Genomic DNA, 20647 nt, shown 5'->3' on the forward strand with positions numbered 1-20647 from the left:
TGTTTACACTCAGAGACACAGCACCATGAGCAGGCCTTTCATCCACAACAGCCACAGGCTGTTTACACTAGCTCACAGCACAGGGAGGGTGGCTAATTTGAGCCCAGCATTTATGTTAACCATTGAGTGCTAGCCAGCCCAGCCCTCCAAAATCACAGGCTATCGCACACAACAGGATGGTGCCATCCAAACAGGGCAAATTTCCCCCCAAAACTTACATGGAGGCTGTTCAGTGACCCATACTTAGTGCCAGGCCTGCCAGCTGCTCTCCTGTCCACTGGCACAGGTAAAACAAAGAGGGCAAGATGGTTCTGCAAGGAACAAACAGCAAAGCTTGAGCAGGAACACACAGCAGGTCCAGCTCAAAACTTCAAACAGCTGATGCCTGGTGCATTGGAAAAGCCTGTTTTCCTGGAAACCTCACAACTGGGGAAGCTTGTGAAGCACTGGGCCAGACAACTCCAAGGCAAGCCAGCTCTAATCTCTGGTCCCAGCTGCATACACAGAGAAACTGCAAAACACAAATGCCAGAGGAAAAAAAGGAAAGCTCCAATTATTCTCAGACCACAAGAACAGCGATGTCTAAAAGCAAAGATGCCGTCGGGGCAGCAGAAAGGAAGATCTGTCCAAAACAGCCGACTGAAGAAATTGTGTTGTTTTAGGCAGCAGCCACTGAGGCAAGACAAAGAAGAAATCTGCTGTATGGCTGGTTCTGCCACAACAGCCTCAGGCCTGATTTACTGTTTCAAGTGTTTTTCAATCAAATCAGAAGTAAAAACTGTCAAATACAGAAGTCGTGCTTAAAACCCATTCTCTGTAAATTAGCTTTCCATTAGAAAGCTTTACTTACAAAAAGTAATACTGGAAGGAGCATGATTTGCTTCTCCTGGGATTATTATTCCTTAACTGTATTCACAGCAACAAGGCTGACAGTAAATTATTATTTTTTTCTTCAGGGTGATGAGCTGATGAGGACAGTTTCCCTTTCAGATCCCTGCAGAAGCGTCAGTTGTATACAGTTTGCAGCATTCACACGATTCTGGGAAAGTGGGTTTTTTTCCCCTTTTTGAAAACCCCAAACAAATCCAGTTCTGTCTTTCCTCAGCTTGTTTCAACTGTGATATTGCCAAAAGGACCAGAGAAGAATCATGTCAAAGCAAGAGTATTTTATTCCTGAGGCCAGCAAAGCATGTGGGTTGGTTTCTCTGTGACAGAGACCTTGGCTAAGCATCTTTGGCCAGAAAGAAAAAATGTATTGCCCTAAGAGAGATGGGCATGCAGATATCCACAGCACACACCTGAACCTCTTTCAAAATCTTCAAGTGTCATGAATTACAATTTTGCAGATCTTTTCAAAACAAAGAGAAGATAAAAACATTTCTTGATGGTGCAGAAGGAATATCCATAGGAAATCACACATTCTACCTGGAGCCAGCATGCTATGCAAAGTTACAAAACATTACTTGTCCACCAAATAAGACTGAGAGCTGTCACCCTTGCCTGCAGGTTTAGAACCTGACAACTCATGTTAGGCATAATCACAATGGTGCCACACAAGGAGTGCTCATGTTTGCTCATCAGTGCGAAACATGCCATTTCCAGAGTTTTCCAGTCATTCTCAATTCTTGTTCTCACAGAATCCCAGAATGGGTAAGGCTGGAAGGGACCACAGTGGGTCATCTGGACCAACCTCTCTGCTCAAGCAGGGTCATCCCAGAGCACATGGCACAGGATTGTGTCCAGACAGTTCATGTGTGTCTTGTGAGGAGGATCCACATCCTCTCTGGGCAATCTGTGCCAGTGCTCAGTCACCCACACAGTAAAGAAATTCTTCCTTATATTCAGGTGGAACTTCCTGTGCATCAGTTTCTGCCCATTGCCTCTTGTCCTATTGCTGGGCACCACTGAGCAGAGCCTGGTTCATCCTTTGACACCTCCCTACAGACAGACATCGATGAGGTCCCCTCTCTGTTTTCTCTTCCCAAGGCTGGACAGGCCCAGCTCCCCCAGCCTTGCCTTGTGAGAGAGATGTTCCAGACCCTGTGCTGGACCCACTGCAGGAGCTCCCAGTCTGCCTTGTCCTGAGGAGGTCAGAACTGGAGCCCTCACTCCAGGTGAGGCAGAGGGGCAGGATCCCCTCCCTGAGCTGCCAGCAGTGCTCCCCCTAACACAGCCCAGGACAGCCCTGGCCTTGGCCCCCAGGGCACTGCTGGCTCAGGGACAGCTGCTCTCGCCCAGCTCCTTCTCCACAGAGCTGCTCTCCAGCAGGTCAGCCCCAGCCTTGCTGGTGCCTGGGGTTGTTCCTTCCCAGGTGCAGGACCCCGCATTTGCCTTTGCTGAATTTCAAACAGTTCCTCTCTGTCCATCTCTTCAAACTGCCAAAATCCTTTGGAAGGGGTGTAACTTTTCCCCTTCAATCCTTTCCCTCCCAAAAGAGCTTTAATTTTTTCACAAACTTATATAAGACTTGTTGCTATAAATTGTTTCCCTAAGAAGAACCATTATTTAGTGTGCTGTGATTATTCAGATTTTACACAGTACAAATACCTAGATCCATAGGAGAACACAGCAGTACACAGCAAGGGGAGTTCATTTCCCACTCCTGGTGTGGAGAGAGCCCAGTGTGCAGAGTCATTTCTGATGGCTCTATGAGGAGGCAGCATGGGTAGCCTGGATGCAGGCTCTTCAGCAATTCCCATTGGGATCTATATGGATTGCACCAAGTTCCTCATCACAAATCCTACCTGAGTAATAATTCTCAGGGAGAGGAAAGCAGCACAAAGTGGAGAGCAAGAATCCTAAATAACACCAGGCTTAAATCAGTGGCTTAGGCAACTGGTTACTGGTAATGAAACAGCAGAGTTTTCACTATATAAAATTTATAAATTTATTTTTTTGTAAAAATCCAAAGAGCACGAAGACATCTCACTCAAAATACTGGTAAATCAAACCACACTTAGAAAAATGAAAGCTGATTTTATTATCTTATCCACAGCCAATCATTTGACATGAACATGCATACGTAATTTTGCTACGCACACACCACAGTTTAACGTTAGTTATTAAAGGTTAAACATACAACATACATCCTTACAAAAATGAGTCAAAATGCAAACGTAACTTTTAAACAAAACAGTTTTTACTCATTTAAAAAAACTTTTGTGTTGGGTACCATTTTGTACAAACACAGTTAATTTAAACAAATCTGCTTTTAGTTTCCTCATGGTTGCACATGAAAATAAGCTGCAATAGAAAATGAAGTCATCAAGGGATTTTTAAATAGCAGAAGTAGGCAGTCTTGCCATGCAGAAGAAGCAATATTAAATATTAGTTTTTCAAAAAAAGAAAAAAACCACAAGTTTAAAAATATTTAGTTCAAGTCACAAATCTTTCCCCAGTACAGAGAAATCCAAATGCAACGCATAATTAGCTGCCACTTAGGATGGCTATTCTGAAAAGTAGAAATACTTTCCAGAATTGATAATTTCATTGATTTGGCACAGAAAAGAAGTCTGAGCTTACTTAGGTACAAGGAAGTGATTAAAAAAAAGAGTAAACAGGAAGAGAGAAAATAAAAAGCGAGAATGAACGAGATAGTAGTTGCAATCACTAAAAAAAAAAAATCTGTGCATCTCAGTCATTGCAGAATACTGTCTACAGCAGGTGCGAATTCCAGGTAATTGTTATTGCAACATGGATTTAATTTGCTTGGAGGTAGTCTCATCATTCAAATGCTTTGTTGTGTACCTAAACACAGAAATAAAGTCAAGGTGAGCATAAATGCTATTGCACTTCAGCTTACAAGTGTGTAATTTCTTTGTTTATGGCTCAACCTGACTGTAACAGAGCAAAACCCTTAGCCACGGATCATCACCCACTCCACCGTCACTGAGAAAACAACTCAGACATTCTGATCAGAAAATGATAGTGCCAATCAGAACTAGAATCTAGCAGCCTTGCACCAAGGGGAGCTCAAAATAAGCCTCAGCAGGACACTGCCTTTCACAGCAAGCTCACAGTAGCACTGGTGACAGGTAATTATCTGCCAGACTAATTCTGGGGGCTCTGCCCACAGGAAACATCTTCAAATAAGACAGCTTGAGAAACTCTTCATCAAAACTTCCAGTGACCAAACCTTCCCAGAATCCCTCAATGGCAATGGATTTAATCACTTTTCAACCTAATTTCCTGCTTAGTTAAGTGACTGTGCTGCTAACACTAAAGAGCATAAACATGTACTTATTTCAGCTTCCAAAATTCTCTAGGATAATAGCACACTTTTAAATCAATATAAAAAACCTAGCTATATCTATTTTTAGAAGATATCCTCATTGCAGAATTTTTGTGTGATTAATTTTCCTGATCCTTCTTCCTAACTAATCTAAAAGCAAATAAAACTTACTTTGTACTTTAAATTTAACATGTTAAATTAACACTTTTATTGTTATCCACAACTGCAGTACTACTTTACTTGTTCACTTGATAAATACATAATGACTTTTTAGTTTGGAAGTTAATAATACTGTAAACTTCAGCACTTTCTGTAATTCAACAAACAAGCAGCCTAAGATTTTCTGAAATCTTGAAAAGTTATTGCACTTGGTATTCTGCCCACGTGAAAAAGTTGAACATGATTACAATACTCAGATGAATTTGAAATTACAAAGAGCTGATCTCCCTCCAAAACCCTATACCACCTTCCATTTATTTTTGAAACACATTATCTGTCCCTTGGGAAAACCCAAGAAATTCTCAGTGTGCCAGAATCAAAGACTTAGGTTTGGACTTAATTTGTCATGATGACAACTTGAACCTGTTTTCATCATATGAGCACAAAGCAGCTCACCCCTGCATCTCTTCCTAACAATTCCAAACACGGCTTAGAAAAGGTTTGAATATCCTACCCAGAGAGTAACCAAATGTACAAAAGCAGGACTGTTACAGCATCCATGCATGGAAAGGGAAAGCACAGCTTGAGAGCATGGACTGGATTTACACTGCTAACCACAAAGTTAATTGTGCAATTAACCAGAAGTTAATGTCACTGCTTAGTGCAGTGAGCACCTGAAGTGCACCTTCCATGCTCTTTCACAGTGTCAGCAATAATGGGAAAAATGGGCTACTAATAAAGACTGGTGATCACGGCAGCTGCAATCACAATAAACTAGTCAGAAATAAATGCTAACGCAGCATTTTCCCTCTGGAAGCCTGTGTCTTTACTGATGACCATCTCAAAGACTGATCATGTTATGAAGCTCAGAGATGAACATGATTTTAGCATGGAAATAATCACATGAAGTTTCAAATTAGGCATGGATTTTTCAAATTTTAACTAATAATCTGAACCAACTTTACAAATGAACCCACTTACAATACCACATTATTTAACTCCTTATGACATCATGACACAAAAAATAAAAAGGGGGCAAATGAAATTAAAGCAGCTTCACTACAGATAAGGAAAACAAATCACAACTGCACAATTTCACAAAACAAACTAAAGCTTCCTCATTCCAAGCAGGCATATAAGTAACAATACCCAGTTCCAGTTATTTGTTACTAAAGTAATGATACTTTTCCAAGCATGGACTAGAACGAAGACTTCACCTGCCTATCACATTTTTGCACTTTTTACCACTTCTCCCATGCTGGACACCCACACAATGAAGACATGACTGACTATACAGCTTTACAACCCAAATTAGCAGGTTTTAGTTTTAATATACTGAATTATTAATTTTTTTTTACTTCTCCAATTAATGTGGCAAATTCTTGTCTCATCTATTCTACAGCAGGGATTTAATTCTTTCTGAAAAGGAACAATTTCTAGTTACTTACCATGCCATACTGACTCATTCTTAACCTGCATGCATGGAAAAGGTTATCTTAGAATGAACAACTGCAAATTCACAGCACAGAGGCTTCTTCATACATCCTTGTCTCAGGACACATTAGAAGAAAAGCCTGCAATAATTACATTCACCTTTCCCTGTAACAGTCACTGAATACTTTGTTGCAAAGAAAATGACCTGGACAATTCATGAAAACTCACATCAAAACATTAAAATACCCAAGAAACAAAAAGGAGTACCTGAGAGCATTTAGAAGGCCTTCTACACTGTTAGGAGGCTGGTCTTTAAGAACTTTGATGCATCCTTTCATCTAGGAGTTAAAAAAATTAGTTTTTTCCATGCTAATACCTTTTGAGTTTACAGGAATGTTTTATATTCAGTATAAAATAAGTATTTAAAAATAGCAGCAGTGTAAAGACATTTTCTGGATATTAAAAAGGAATTAAGCTTTCAGCATTACATCTTCCTATCACAGACTGGTTTAGCTACTTAAAAAGCTGCATCAAGTGCATCCTCAGCAACTTTGCTGATGACAGCAAGCTGAGAGGTGTGGCTGACAGTCTGGGGGGGGGGGAAGGCATTCAGAGGGACCTGGACAGGCTGGAGAGTGGGATCTGTGAACCTTGTGAAGCTCAACAACTCCAAGGTCCTGCCATTGGCTCAGGGCATCCCAAGCACAAACACAGGCTGGGCAGGGAATGGACTGGGAGCAGCCCAGAGGAGAAGGGCTTGGGGGAGCTGTTGGATGAGAAGTTCACCATGACCCAGCAAAGTGCTCTGGCAGCCCAGAAAGCCAACACTGTCCTGGGCTGCAGCAAAAGAAATGTGGCCAGCACAGCAGGGAGGTGATTCTCTACCTGTGCTCTGCTCAGACCCCATCTGGACCCAGCTCTGTGTCACCAGCAGAAAAATGACATGGCTGTGCCAGAGTGAGTCCAAGGCAGGGTCATGAAGATGACCAGAGGGCTGGAGCACCTCTCCAGGGAGGAAAGGCTGAGAGAATTTGGGCTGCTCAGCATGGAGAATGATCTGGGGAGACCTCAGAGCACCTTCCAATACCTAAAGGGGCTACAGGAGAGCTGGAAAGGGACATTTTACAAGAGCAGGCAGTGATTAGATGAGGGAGAATGGCTTTGAAAGTTGTGGCTGCCCCATTCCTGGAAGTGCTCAAGGCCAAGCTGGACAGGGCCCTGAGCAACCTGATCTAGTGGAAGGTGTCCCTGCCCATGGATGGGGCCTGGAACTGGATGATCTTTAAGGTCCCTTCCAACCCAAACCATTCTATGATAACTTTAGTGAATGCAACTTTCAAGCTCTGCTTTATCAGCCTTAAAGAAAAAATATGGAACTGTGAGCAGAAATACATGCTTATCATAAATCCATTAAGAATTATTTCATTCAGCCAGTGAAATAATAACCAACTGTAGTTAATGCAGTGGGATAATACTCCCTTTGAAATAACCACAAAACCACAGAGAAACAGCATGTATTCCACAGGCTTACTATCAAAAACAGTAGAAAGTTAGAAACTCAAAGTGTGGTGGATGGTGAACTGAGCTATTCACCAGTCAGTGAGGGACAAGGCAGGGGCCATTGTCACTTTCTGATCTGGATCTTTCATCACCACCACTGCTTACAAGTATTCCTGGACACTACCAGAATTACATAAAAACAGATTTTTCATGACCCACTTACATGTCCAAAAGGCCTAGTTTGTATTTCTCACTACTGAAATATACATCTTTGCTCACAGCTATGTGTTTAGCACCAACCCAGTGTATACATCTGCTACTAGAATCTGCAACACAGAAAAGGAGCCTACAGACCATTTAAATACTCAGGAGAATTTAGCAACAGTAAACTTACATCAATTTTTGAAGTTTTGGCAAAAGCGCCCACCGGATGCACGTGGTCATAGAGTATGATGACACCCACCATTACCCTCAGACAGAATGATACTGTTTCCTCATTTGTAAACCTGCTTCTATATTCACTGGAATGTAAAAACACAGCTTATTATCTATGAAACACAAGATAACAGTACATACTAGTAATACCCAAATTAAGATTAAAGAGAAAAATTCTATGATAAATCCTCAAAAGGAAAAAAAAAACAAATCAACCCAACCAAATCTACAAACATCAAACTTGTGAGTTTTTGTTATTCCTTTCAAAAGACAGATGATTGTTTACAAAGTTACCTGAAGATTAATAAAAATTCGCAAACCTAAAACAACAGGTTTCTAAAATTTTTAAATTAAAAAAAAATTAATTTTGAAAAAGATTAAAACATACTAACTTGGTCTCCAGTGCTTCCTACACTTTTCTCTGTCACCTTCTAATACACACCCAAATTTCTGACTTAGAAAAAAAAAAGGGCAGGTGACTGGACAACCTTTAACTGCTTCTTAAAATGGAATTAATTCCTAAGAAGAGTAAGAGTATAAATGCTTGGAGCTCTTAATGCACTACAAAACAAATGTCCTGCGGTATTTGGACAGAAACTTATTTTAAAAGACATGGATCATGCCCCAGTAATTTTACCAACAGAAAACTATTTAGAACACAGAAGAAACAGATTTAAAAAAATAATCAAAGATTAGTGTGATTTTGGTCATACTCTCAATGCCTCTCAAATAAACAGAAGACAACTGACTGCCTTCATGCCTAGAAGTTGTCTCTTAATTCCCCTGAGAGGAGCACAGTCATTTTCTAGAGCAATCAGCCAGGCCAGTCAGCAAGGACACAACGTCCAGAGCATTGCCCACAGCCCCTCTTTCAGGAGACCCTGGGCAATCATGCTCAAATAGCCTATTTCTCTGAATAATACATGACAAAACCACTTATAAAGAGTGCCAAGAGGTTGTCTAGCTTCCATAGTCATTCTATTTTTAAATATTAATATGTTCAGAAAAGTAGACCACACGATTTCCGTGGCTGGCAAAACAAAACAAGGTGGTTTCATGTCAGTGTAAACAACTAGGCTGGTAAAAAGGAAACATCACAGCTCCTAATCACTCCAATTACATTTCTTTCATGCATCACACATCAGGTCTGAGGCAGAGAGGTGACTCACACCCAACCCAAGCAGTGTTGGTACTCACGGGGTTTCCAGCATGACCCTGCACACACTGGCCATGGTGCTTAAGCAATCTGTTGTGTTCTCTATCGGTAAATTTTTATTCTGCAAAAGAAGGTGAACAGTTGCCACAACTCAATCACTGTGAAATATTATACTACAAAACCTAAGTCAAATCAGTTATCTGTTGGCATAGCAATGTGGAGCAATTAAAAAAAAATCAAAACAACTATGGTGAGTCAGGTAGTCTTGCGCTGTTTTTTAAAAATATTATCATATAGATTAGCACTTTACAGAGCAAAGGCTACCACATGGGTTTTGCCTGCTTGCTTGTAGCCAAGGAACTATACCCTTGATATGATTGACTTTTGGAAAGTTTTGAAGGAATCATCATCTAACCTGCTCCTCCAAAGACAAAAATTTCTATAGCCAAATATATTCATCTGCTGTAATAGCAAAACTTAATTGTGGCAGACAACAATCACAAATAAATGTAAAATAAGAGGACAGTTTTCTTAAGGCATTTCAAGCATAAAGCAGAACTCAGGAGAAAAAAAAACATTAAAAGACAGATGTAGCTTTGCATGAATCATGTAATGTAAAATTATTTTCTACTAAGAAATAGTGAGCATTCTTTGCATGTAAGCCAAAAATCATCACAGTTATCACAAGGCAAGCACAGTACTTGCAGTGATTGGATTTTACAACCAGTATTTACTTAGGTAGTCAAGGATAAATAGGGATGTGTCAACGTGCCGAAATACTTTTCCAGTTCAGGTTCCTTCCCCCTTTTGCAATAATGTAGTATACTTGACTTCACACAGGAGAGTAGAAGGAGAAGAGGAAGCTACATTTCAATTCCATTCTTTATTTCAAGCAGAGAGAATCAAGCTGTTTCCCTTTCAATTTTCTGAAATTTCTGCTCTAAAACACCACCACAGTGCAGGCAAAACACCTGTCCCAGCTCCCTGCTTGAGAAAAGCCATCACTGCTTATGTGACAATACTCATTAAATTTTGGGGATGCACACACAAAGTGCCTGGCTGGAGTCCCTAACTCTACAGCATCTGGGAATGACACATTACATTTCTTGAGGCTCCAAACCCCAAGTTTTATTCCTACATGCCAGATTAGGCCAGGAGGAGGTTGTGTTGCCCATTATGTCTGGCCCTGCAGTGCTGTGAAGTACATTATCCAAGCCATAAATTTATACTCTTACCTCTGACACAAACTTTGTTGTGGCATCACTTAAGGTTTTCAACATTGGCGTTGCTTCAGCATAAAATAAAGACATTCTGTTTGCCAACTCATTATTTACTTCATTTTCTCCCTCTGCCTAAAAAACAGAAGAAAGGGTTTAGTTGTTCTGCACATGAAGAAGAGAGGGGGTAGCAGAATTAATTTCATCTTATCCAAGGGTTACCTACTGGGACATTGTTAATCCTCATACGGCTCAGAGTTCTTCTATAGTAGCTGAAGTCATTCTGTATAGCAGGATTTGTCATCTATGTGGATACGGAAGCAAGAGAGTTGAGACAAATTCAAGGAAAGTAAGGACAAATTTTCATAAAATGTTATACACCCAACAAGAATATATTCAACTTCCTGAAGTGAAGCAAAAAGGCCTGTGATATGTTTAGAACTTGTAAGCACAACATAAAGCTTTTTGGTTTCTCAGATTCAGAACAAGCTCTAACAGGAATGAGAAAAGGAACAATCTCCTAAATACAAGTTGGAAATGAGAAGGTTGAAAAAATTGCTTTGCTAATTTGACTCCAAGGATCAGACCAGCAAATTAATTACCATTTCAGCTTAGTTCTTTGCATATAGCAAGAAAATAGCTGGACTGTGGCTGCACACAAGCTAAAAGCAGCAGCATTATCTCAAGAGATACACCAAATTTGGGTGAAAAAACATGATTAATGTGAACTGAAACACAGGTGCCTAAAGCTAATATGATATTTCATCTGCATTCCAGTTTGATCTTACTCTAGGTCACAAGAGCAAGCCAAGCATATTGGATATTTGAGTATCCGCTGCACATTCTATTCCAGAACAGAACACAACCCAAACTTGCTTCAGCAAACAAACACATTTGGCTTCTTTTTCTAGCCCTTCTGGTCACAAGCTCTTACCTTGAGCTCATCAAATCGGAGTGTGAAGTGAAGAATTTCTGCAAACTGCTTGGCAAGAGCCTGCTCTCGCTCCAGGTGCTGCGTTGGGGAGTACGGAGTGCTGGTCAGGGCGCCCAGCAGGCCCCGCAGCCCGGCCTCTGCAACACAGGACAGGGGGTTGAACACACACCTGCACTGCCCCTTGCACCAGCACTGCCTGGGACTCTGCATGCTACACTTAAAATACACAGCTGCCAAAATACATGGTGGTTAATAATAAAGGGAGTCCATGAACTGCTCATCTATGTGTCAACTGCTGTCACATTTACGTACAAATTGCTGTACAGACCAGGTCACATCAGCACTGACAGCCACAAAAATAAACCTCTTGAAAAGTTCTGCTCAAGCTTTGTCTGCAACATTTGTGTAGAACATATTTCAATAACTTGTGTTAGCAGACTTCAGTCTCTAGGAGAACACAGAATTCAAGTGGCACATAGCTGTAAGCAAAAGTCATGCATTATTTAAGACAAATTTATAAACTGTGACAGTTGTCGCAAGGGTTGCAGGTGAAGAGAGGAGACAAGAATGTTGACTTCATGTTGATTTATTATCTTATGATATATATATTACATTATAACTATACGAGAAAGAAATAGAAGAAAAAGTTCTCAGAAGGCTAGCTAAGCTAAGAATAGAAAAGAATGAACAACAAGGTCTGTGTCCCAGCAGAGAGCAAGAGCAGCTCTGCCGTGAGTGGTCAGTAAATCTAAACATCTACAGGAGAACAATAACAGATCCACCTGTTGCATTCCATTTAACTATTGTTTACAATTTGTTGCTGAGGCCACAGCTTCTCAGAAGGGAGAAAAATCCCAAGAAAGGATTTTTCACAAAAGATGTCTGTGACAATAATCCATCAGCATTGACAGCCACAAAAAAAAACTTCTTGAAAATTTCTACTCAAGCTTTGTCTGCAACATTTGTGTAGAACATATTTCAATAACCTGTGTTAGCAGACTTCAGTCTCTAGGAGAACACAGAATTCAAGAGGCACATAGCTGTAAGCAGAAGTAATGACTTAAGATAAATTTATAATCCAGCTTCCTGTTCATCTTGAGAAAAACACCTCACCCTTTTCAAAAAGCAGAACTTGCCTGCAACAAGTTTCTGTGCTTTAAACACATTTTATACAAGCTATGTTAATAAATTTGATTTAACGTGAGATAACAACAGAAAGCTGGTAAAAAAACAAGTCTCAGGTTTTATCAGCATAGCCATCACATCAGTGAGTTTCAGAAGAGGCATGAAGCACCTTCTCAAGTACTGCATTTGTATGAACCAAGATCAGGCACTTCCACATAGCAAATTATTTCTGGTGTTTAGGGAGGAATAATACAGTCTCTTTTAATTACTCTTGGTATCAGAAACACTGACAGAATTAATTCCTGATTATTTAGTTTACTAATTTCCAGACAATCAGCTGGTTACTGCCTTCCTGAGTTACTAATGGAGTAGAGGAAGAGCAGCAAGGATGATCCCATTCTCTCTCCCCTCTCAGACATCCACTGAAGCAAGATTGCTGTCATCCAACGTATGGAGGAATCTGGGCAATATGAGCTCTTTTCCACAAAGGAGTTGATCTAGATGTGATCACATCTGAATATGCCAAATATACTCATAAATTAAGAGAAAAAAACCCTCAAGTTAACACCTTTCCACTTACCTAGTCTTTGAGAAAATTCATAGAATTTCTTTAGTTTGCCTACTAGTGGAACAACTGCACCCCATGCCTTCTCTTGCAGCTTCTCATCATTTGGATGCTGTATTGCCTTAAATTGGAATAAGAGAGGAGAAAAAGATGCTTGGATTGGGAATAACTGATGCACTGCTGACAAAACAACCCCAAACAACAAAACACAAAAACCAAAACACCTATGCAAGACAATTGTTTGAAGAGCTAATAATTAAATATCTACCTACTAAGAAGTTTTCAGTTGAGAGACAAGTATGTACTAACCCATGTCTGTTCCAAAAAGGTCTAAAAATTTGTGTTGAAAGTAAGCATCCTGAACAGGAAAACAACTTGGAGAGAGTATAAAGAAATGGTTAAAAATCAAATTACTCAGATAAGACAATTTACATAACCAGACCTAGTTAATTAAAATCAACAACTTTACTGTGCTTACTCCAAGCAAAAAAAAAAAAAAATTAGCGATCAAAGCCTCATCTTAATGTTGATATCTATCACTAATTCCCAAATTTGCAAAGACAAAAATTACTGTGAAATTCAGGCTAGCTATTACAGCAGGAACATTTAAGAATAATTAACAACAAAAAGCACCACCAGTACAAAGCATGTACCACAGTTTTGAAGGATATATTTACAGACTTTGTCTTTACAGAAAACTTCCCAGACATTTAATACCTTAAATTCAACCTCTCCAGTTAGCAACTGAAAATATACTACGAAAACAGAAATAAAGATGCTCATAACTCTCCTGCAGCACTTTCACTGTCGGGTTCTTGATTTCAAGAACTGTTTCAGTCAACCATGGGCTGTGGCTTGCAGCACACTCCTCTCAGGTCCTAGAAAGTTTCCTTCCTGCCATGTCTACCTCCACTCAGAGAAGTATCTCTCATTTCTCCATGGCATCTGCACACACACATTCCTGCCTGATCCTACAGCCTGTCTCTGAACATGGATAGTAAACTATCTCCCCTCCTAAGGGGTTTGTGTGACACAGTCATCCCTCTTAAACCTACCTTATCAATTCCATGGAGAGAAAAACTCTCAAAGGTGAATGGCTTTGAGTATCTCAAATTGCCATGGAGTAAATAGTAATCTAATACTCCTATCTAATACTATTTCTTAAGGATATGTTACAGTGAGTAACTCCTTCCTTCATGAGCAAAGCCCCCATTGCTGCATGTGAGGAAGACAATAAAGGGGGTTGGGAGAATATTTATTCCACCCTTTATTAAACAAAGAAACATCTGAATGACATTCTGTACAGGAACTTTGCTTCTGTTCCAAAATCTACTTTAGTAAATAAAAGCCAATTAAAAGGGAGTGAAAATGAGATGCCTTTTGTGTTAGGATTACCAAACCAGGCTTCTCCAGTTACCATACAAGAGGATGTCAACAATATTCAGTTTTGCACTGCAGTCACACCACACTCTTTCCAAATTCACTATTAACTCAAGAAGAGCTTATGTGGGAACACAAAGAAAAATCAATATTCATAATTCATAATACCCCAAAAACTCTGAGAAGCATCATTTGCTATTACATATGTGGATTAATATGACTGAAACAAGCAACATCTGTTTTGCTGTTAAAAAGAAACATTCCAGAGCAGAAATTCAAGACAGTGATTTTAAAGGACAACATGCTCTGCCAAAACAGCTCCTGCAAGCAAAGTTAAACCCCAGCAGTATTTGGTTAGGATCAGACAATGAACAGCCACAGGCTGTGCACAATTGAAACGCTCTAGCTCACCTCTCGTATTTCATGGCCAGCTCCTCTATATGACTGCAAGTCTTCCAGTATTCCTTCTGCATCCTTTAACACTACATTCACCTGATTATAAATTTCCTTTTCAGATTCTGTAGGTTGGGCATCTAAACAGCAGAACATATTAAATGTATATATATTTATTTTTAACAACAACACGGAATTCAACAGGCACACCATCACCTATGGGACAAATTCTTCATGCAGCAACTCATCAAGAATTTACATTCTCTGAAGAGCTACTACCATGTATAAGGAACTCCAAGAGACTAATTGTATTCATTTTAGTAGTCTCTTCTTTTACCATCCCAAAAATTCACCTGGATTCTATCTTCTTGATTTATTTAAAACTGAGTGAGGAGAAGAAATCCTAATGAGTTGTCCTTATGACTATCATATAATCTCACCTTGGGGTGCAGCAGAGGCTCACTGGAAGAAACTTAGGTAAGCCCTCAAAAGACACTCTCATTGCAGATAGCACAGGAGGTGTCCATGTTTATTATTATATAGAAACACTGCATCAGATTATTTTCCATCTTGTCTTACTCATCTTTAACTGCTTGGGAAAGGAGTCATATATTTTACTTCTAAATATATTTAATTCTCAAAACATATTCCTCACTGCACTAATCACACAATCAGAGCTGAGAAAAAAAAGATGTAGTGTGAGCCTGTGAAGGCCTTTTTTCTTTTGTCCCCTGTCTTTAAAGGTATAAGCTGTCTCCTATTTTCTTCTAATTAGCTAAGGGCTTCCCAAAAATATATTGGGTCATAATTTCAAAAAGCTACATGCACATTTTTAAAGAAATGTGATTTGGTAAGAAGTATGTTTTGAGAAGAATCAACAAAAGGTTTTAACCTTTAAAAACCATCACCTAGGACAAGTATCTCAGACATAGTTTACCTGAACCAATTTTTTTTCTTTTAGAATGCTGATGAAAGCAATAAGGTTAGTTCCTTTTAGACTCATATTTTAAAAAAATCAAAGAAACTGTTAGCTACTAAAGCTCTTGTAAAAAAACCCCACTTCTCTCTTAACATGGGCAAAATATGTTATGGAATAAATATCATTGTATTTTAGTCCATTATTTCCAATGCCAAAAATGAGGGTATTAACAATAGATTATTTTTTATAGGGACAGACAGAAACTATCTAAGGACAATATATCCTCATGACTTTGTGCATTTTGAAGAGTCTGGAAAATGTCTTTTTAGACGTGCTTTTTCCACAATCCATATGTACAACTTCCCATGGAAGTTAGGTACATCTTTACATTTGAAATAAAACTCCCACAGTATCTTAGTGTTACACACTAGAAAAACACAAGAGAAAACAATGTTTGTATTAGGAGAAAATAAATTTCATATACATTGCCTGTCTGGATTTTGCTGTAATTTTTGCATAATACCTCTTATTTTTATAGTTTAATGCATAAAGAGTGGGCATTATTAGCAAATATGCCTATATATAGACCTTGCAACAGCTTAACTGGTATTTTGAGAAACATCAAGAATTAGCACAGGTTAAAGAACCTGGTCATTCTTTTTAAAATAAATAAATAAAAGAGCACCACATTGATTAGGCATCGAGTAAAAGTGGCCAGTGCTTTTCAGATCACCACAAAGGTCACATAATTTTGAAAGCTGCTGAAGACTGCTGTAAGAAATGAAGACAAAAAATGAGGGAAAAGAGCAGACAAGGAAGCACACCAGCTGACTGGCAGCAGTTCATGCACGAACATGAAATGTTACAGTGAAATACAGACTGAGACGTGAAGCTCTGTAGCGTTCCAGATTGTGCTGTTAAATAATGCAATCAAGACTTGTCACTTGGATTGTCTCACACTGAGAACATCTCCTGCCTGTTTAATTTTTCATGCCATTTTTTTTCTTTACCCTGTGTAGTAAGGAGAGTTCATTTTTCAATATTGGGAGGGGCAGAGCAGAATGGCCCAAAAGAATTCCTGCTCCTCATTTCAAAATCCACCACCAAGCAGAACAGCTGCAGTACTATGACCCTCCATGTTTAGAAATTAAAATCATCTCCCAGATACAAATTTAGTGGCTTTCACTGGACAGCTGGCTAGGCAAATCAACACCATCATCACCTCTCTTAGTGCAGGATGTAAACAGCCAACAACTGTATTTCATTTCCTTAAAATGTTCCAGGAAACTTAAAGCAATGGTTGATATTTCATTTGTTGGGGTGGTGGGGGTTTTTATTTGTTTGTTTTGATTATTACAAACTTCTAGACATCAATCTATTTGAAAATCAACTAGGTACAGAGTTATTTCTTCTGGTGTGTATTTCATTTTTGGTCAACCTATTCCTCTCTAATAAAAAACCATCTGTAAACCCGATTTGTCCCAACTCATTTCCTCGGCCATCTCTAAAAGAGAGGTCAAACTTAAAAAGCAAATTTAAATGATTCTATAATCCCTTCACAAACCATTTAAGATGTTATTAGAATAGGGTTAAAATGCATGATATAAAAGATCTTCAGGGCCTAATGCTGGCTGACCCAGAGCGAAATTGGTTTATTTGCTTCCCAGTGGTGGTTAGGGCATTGTATTCTGAAAGCCCATACAGGGAAGGAAGAGGGAGAGGTCCCTCTTCCTAAACACTGTCACCATCTTGAAAATATGGAGGCAGCATTCCCATCCTATGGGAATAGCACCCCTCAGTGTGTACCTGAGGGCTCAGGCTACAGGACCTTCACCTGGGAATCACTAATTGTGGAACTCCTCTTCCCAAGGTGGAGTGCACAGAGCAGGAGAGGGAGTTGCACTTCTGGAGTTACTCTTGGCTGCTAAGAAAAAGCAGCCAGTAGTGCAGGCATCCAAACAGATGGATGGAGATACACAATTTCATGGATTTCCCTTCTCCCCTGACCATTTAAGTTCCTGCTACAAGGTTACAACAGGGCTGTGCCTTTATCAGCAATGCCTTCCACACAAAGAACAAACCCAGTAAGCACATCACAGCTCACCCAGATGTTCTGAGGTTTGAAACTGTGGCTACAGCAGCTGAGCCCTGGTTATTCAGGGCAACTTTACTATTTTTAATGCAATAGTAAGAAAATACTGAGGTTCTGCAAGTAAATGGGAGTTCATCTTTAAATAAATTTGTGTTTAATCAGAATGTTACTGCACTAGATGCAATATACACTTAGAGTTCAGAATGCTCACACAGTAAGAGACAGAAGAGGAGACTGGAAACAATATACAAACATTGTTATGTGAACTAAATACTACAGAAGTGAGACAACATATTGCATGCGGGGAACACACACATTTAGTGACTATTAAAATAATATTTGGCTAGCCTACAGAACTAGTAGGGAGAGAAATTTGGGGTTAAAAGTTTACACTGCACAGCAAACTACTTAAGCTGAGATTTTTCCCAGGGAAGAACACATCAAGTCATCTGAAACTGTCTGGGACAAAACTCACAAACAAGGGGAAAAAAATGCCAGACTGCTGGAGATGAAATAATTTATTCATCTCTGTTGGCATTACTATGGAGAATGCTGTCTCTGTGGCTCCTCTGAAACCTGGCCAAGTCCTCTGGAGATAATGCAGGATACTGTCAGCGCTAGCTTGATATCACCATCTCAAAGAACACTGTATTTTAGCTACTATTCCAATCAGTAAATTTGGAAAAGATTTGCAACTGTGTCAGTAAAGACACCAATGTAAAAGTTGAGGTGTAAGTTTCCCACATTTGAGGTGGCTGTTTTATGTAAACAAAATTGACCTGTGCACTTTGCTTGTGTTCTGATGGTACTGCACAGACTTTAAAGAATACTCAGGAGAACTATTCCTATCAAACAAGTGAGGTGAATGGCCAAAGAAAGCACAAGCTTAACCAGTGCAGAGGCAAGGAAAAGAGTACAGCTCACCATATTTTTAACATGGATTCTGATAGTCAGTCACACCAATCACTGACATCTAGCACCAAGATAAACATCTGGGGGAATAACAATGGTTAGAAGTCTAAAATCTGAAGTTTCTAGCACTACAAAGCTTCATGAACACTAGGTTTTAGTTCTTTAAGGTACTAAGTAAGAAACATTGGAGCCTGCTCACATACATGGATTTAAGAACAAAAGACTTCAAACTGCCTATTATTGAGTCAGGCACAACACAGAATTGGCAAATTTGTTTTTAATACAGAGCTTGCTTGTCCTTCCACACAAAACCACAACATTAAGTATCACAAGATTAAGTGCCAAGTCTTGAAGAAAGATCTTGGCTGTGTCAAAGCCAAGATCCTGTCAAGGCAAGCTATCTGAAACAGAGGAGAAAGAAGCATGGATACACAGTATAGCAGCAGAAACAAATGCAGAACAGGGTCCAAAATGAACAAAGAACAGTCTAACAATTCAGCCATAATATAAGTCACCTAATTTGACTGCATATGAAAGCATTTCATGTCAGCAACCTGCTTACTCTCATGCCAAATCCTGTTCATGCTCAAAACATGCATTTTAAAACAAAACTGATGGCTAAAAAAATCTGTATTTAAAAAGAAAAAAAGGAGCATTTTTATTGCAATTTAGGAACCATGCCTCTTCTATCCAACTAATGTGCATTTACTTTAGTCCAATTAAATTTTCAATATTTGCAGATTAAGCTGGAGCTTTACAACTCCAATGGCCTCATACACAAGCTCTCCCACCTCACTAGATTTCACCTAATGTGATGATACACAAGAATTGGTCTTAGATTAATTTTGCTTTCTGAGTTTTCAAAACAGGCCTTGATAATCTTCCCTTTATGAACAATTTGTATGGCTAACATCTTCCAATAACAATATATTCAGAAGAGACAAGTAATAAAAATCAACACAACAGGGTAACAGCTTAGAGAAGTTGTAACTTTAAATGTCACTGAAGCAAAACCATATTTCTTCAAGCATTTACTTTCATGTTATAAGTAATATTAAAAACTGCTACAGATTCATCAAACAACTGAAAAACAATTCAGGGGAACAAAGATTTAATGCACCTCAAATTATCCATATCATACTTTATCAGTTTTTTTAAGGCACTATTCCACTGTATTCTATTACATGGTCAAAATGTAATCGAACAATAATCTTCTTATTTTATGCTTGCTGATGTACAGCTGGCCAAAGAAACAGCACATCCCAAAAGAAAGTAATTAAACATGCATAGCAGAAGCCAGCAACACTTACCTGCCATTCTTAGGCTATACTGTATCATGCAACAAAAACCAGAAGCAGAAATACTGACATATGTGAACCTTCTAGAACACCTGGCATTGATCACACAAGCTACATGTCTCTTCTTTTCAAAATCAATTTAATCTCTGTACATGTTGAGACTCCCTTTTAAGAAGGCATGAGGTTAAATTTCAGTGCCAGATCCAGTAAGGTTCACATATAACCTTTAACATGATGATGCTGGAGCTATGAATAGCTGTTGTGAGCCAGTCTGTCTATGCAGCATTATTAATTCACATTGGAAGTGATGAGAATCAGGTTTCATTTTCAGTTCTTCCTTTAAGGAGCATGGAACAAAACTCACAAATCTGAGTAAGTCAGTTGCAACTTCAGTAAGTCTTCAAATAATTACAACTATTCTTAACATTTTGATAAAAAGTAGGAAGAATTTTGGTTTAAAAAAGAAGGACCAAATTTCAACAGTCAAATGTAATTTGAAAGCCCTTTCTGAAATAAAGATTTTACATTTTAGGACCTGAGGATATTTTAGAACAGGTTACTGCTTTCTACCAAAGTTCACTGAACAATTATCCATAGCTCATGCATGCAAAGCAGTCAGAAGGATGGCAAAATGAAAGCATACATTTAGTACAAGACAAATGCAGTCTACTGCAGGCAAAGAGTAATAGATATATAAAATCATCTTCTCACTTTCAAAATCAAGGAAAAAATTTGGCCCTTGCTCAAGGTCTGTGCATGTCAAAACTTTTAGAAGGTTCCCCATGTTAAGGTACCTGCCAAGACAAGAATGAGAGAAAAGAAAATTTTCTTTTTATAAAGAAGAACAGCCCAAATGTAGTTGATTGAAGCAGTGGGAAAGAAGACCAGAGAGCTCCA

The 20647-nt window shown here is 39.1% G+C and overlaps 1 protein-coding gene across 1 annotated transcript in view; it reads right to left on the reverse strand.

Annotated features, from left to right (window-relative positions):
* Window positions 1–2873: 2873 nt before the first annotated feature.
* Window positions 2874–20647, reverse strand: part of CYRIB (CYFIP related Rac1 interactor B) — a 75887-nt gene continuing 58113 nt past the window's right edge. The window contains 9 exon segments of the mRNA XM_064706691.1: window positions 2874–3747; window positions 6092–6162; window positions 7719–7845; window positions 8957–9036; window positions 10151–10267; window positions 10359–10436; window positions 11067–11203; window positions 12772–12877; window positions 14548–14669. Of these exon segments, the coding sequence (XP_064562761.1) occupies window positions 3684–3747; window positions 6092–6162; window positions 7719–7845; window positions 8957–9036; window positions 10151–10267; window positions 10359–10436; window positions 11067–11203; window positions 12772–12877; window positions 14548–14669 (902 nt within the window). The 3' untranslated portion in view covers window positions 2874–3683.

The sequence above is a fragment of the Zonotrichia leucophrys genome, chromosome 2, assembly GCF_028769735.1.
Source record: "Zonotrichia leucophrys gambelii isolate GWCS_2022_RI chromosome 2, RI_Zleu_2.0, whole genome shotgun sequence".
Taxonomy (NCBI): domain Eukaryota; kingdom Metazoa; phylum Chordata; class Aves; order Passeriformes; family Passerellidae; genus Zonotrichia; species Zonotrichia leucophrys.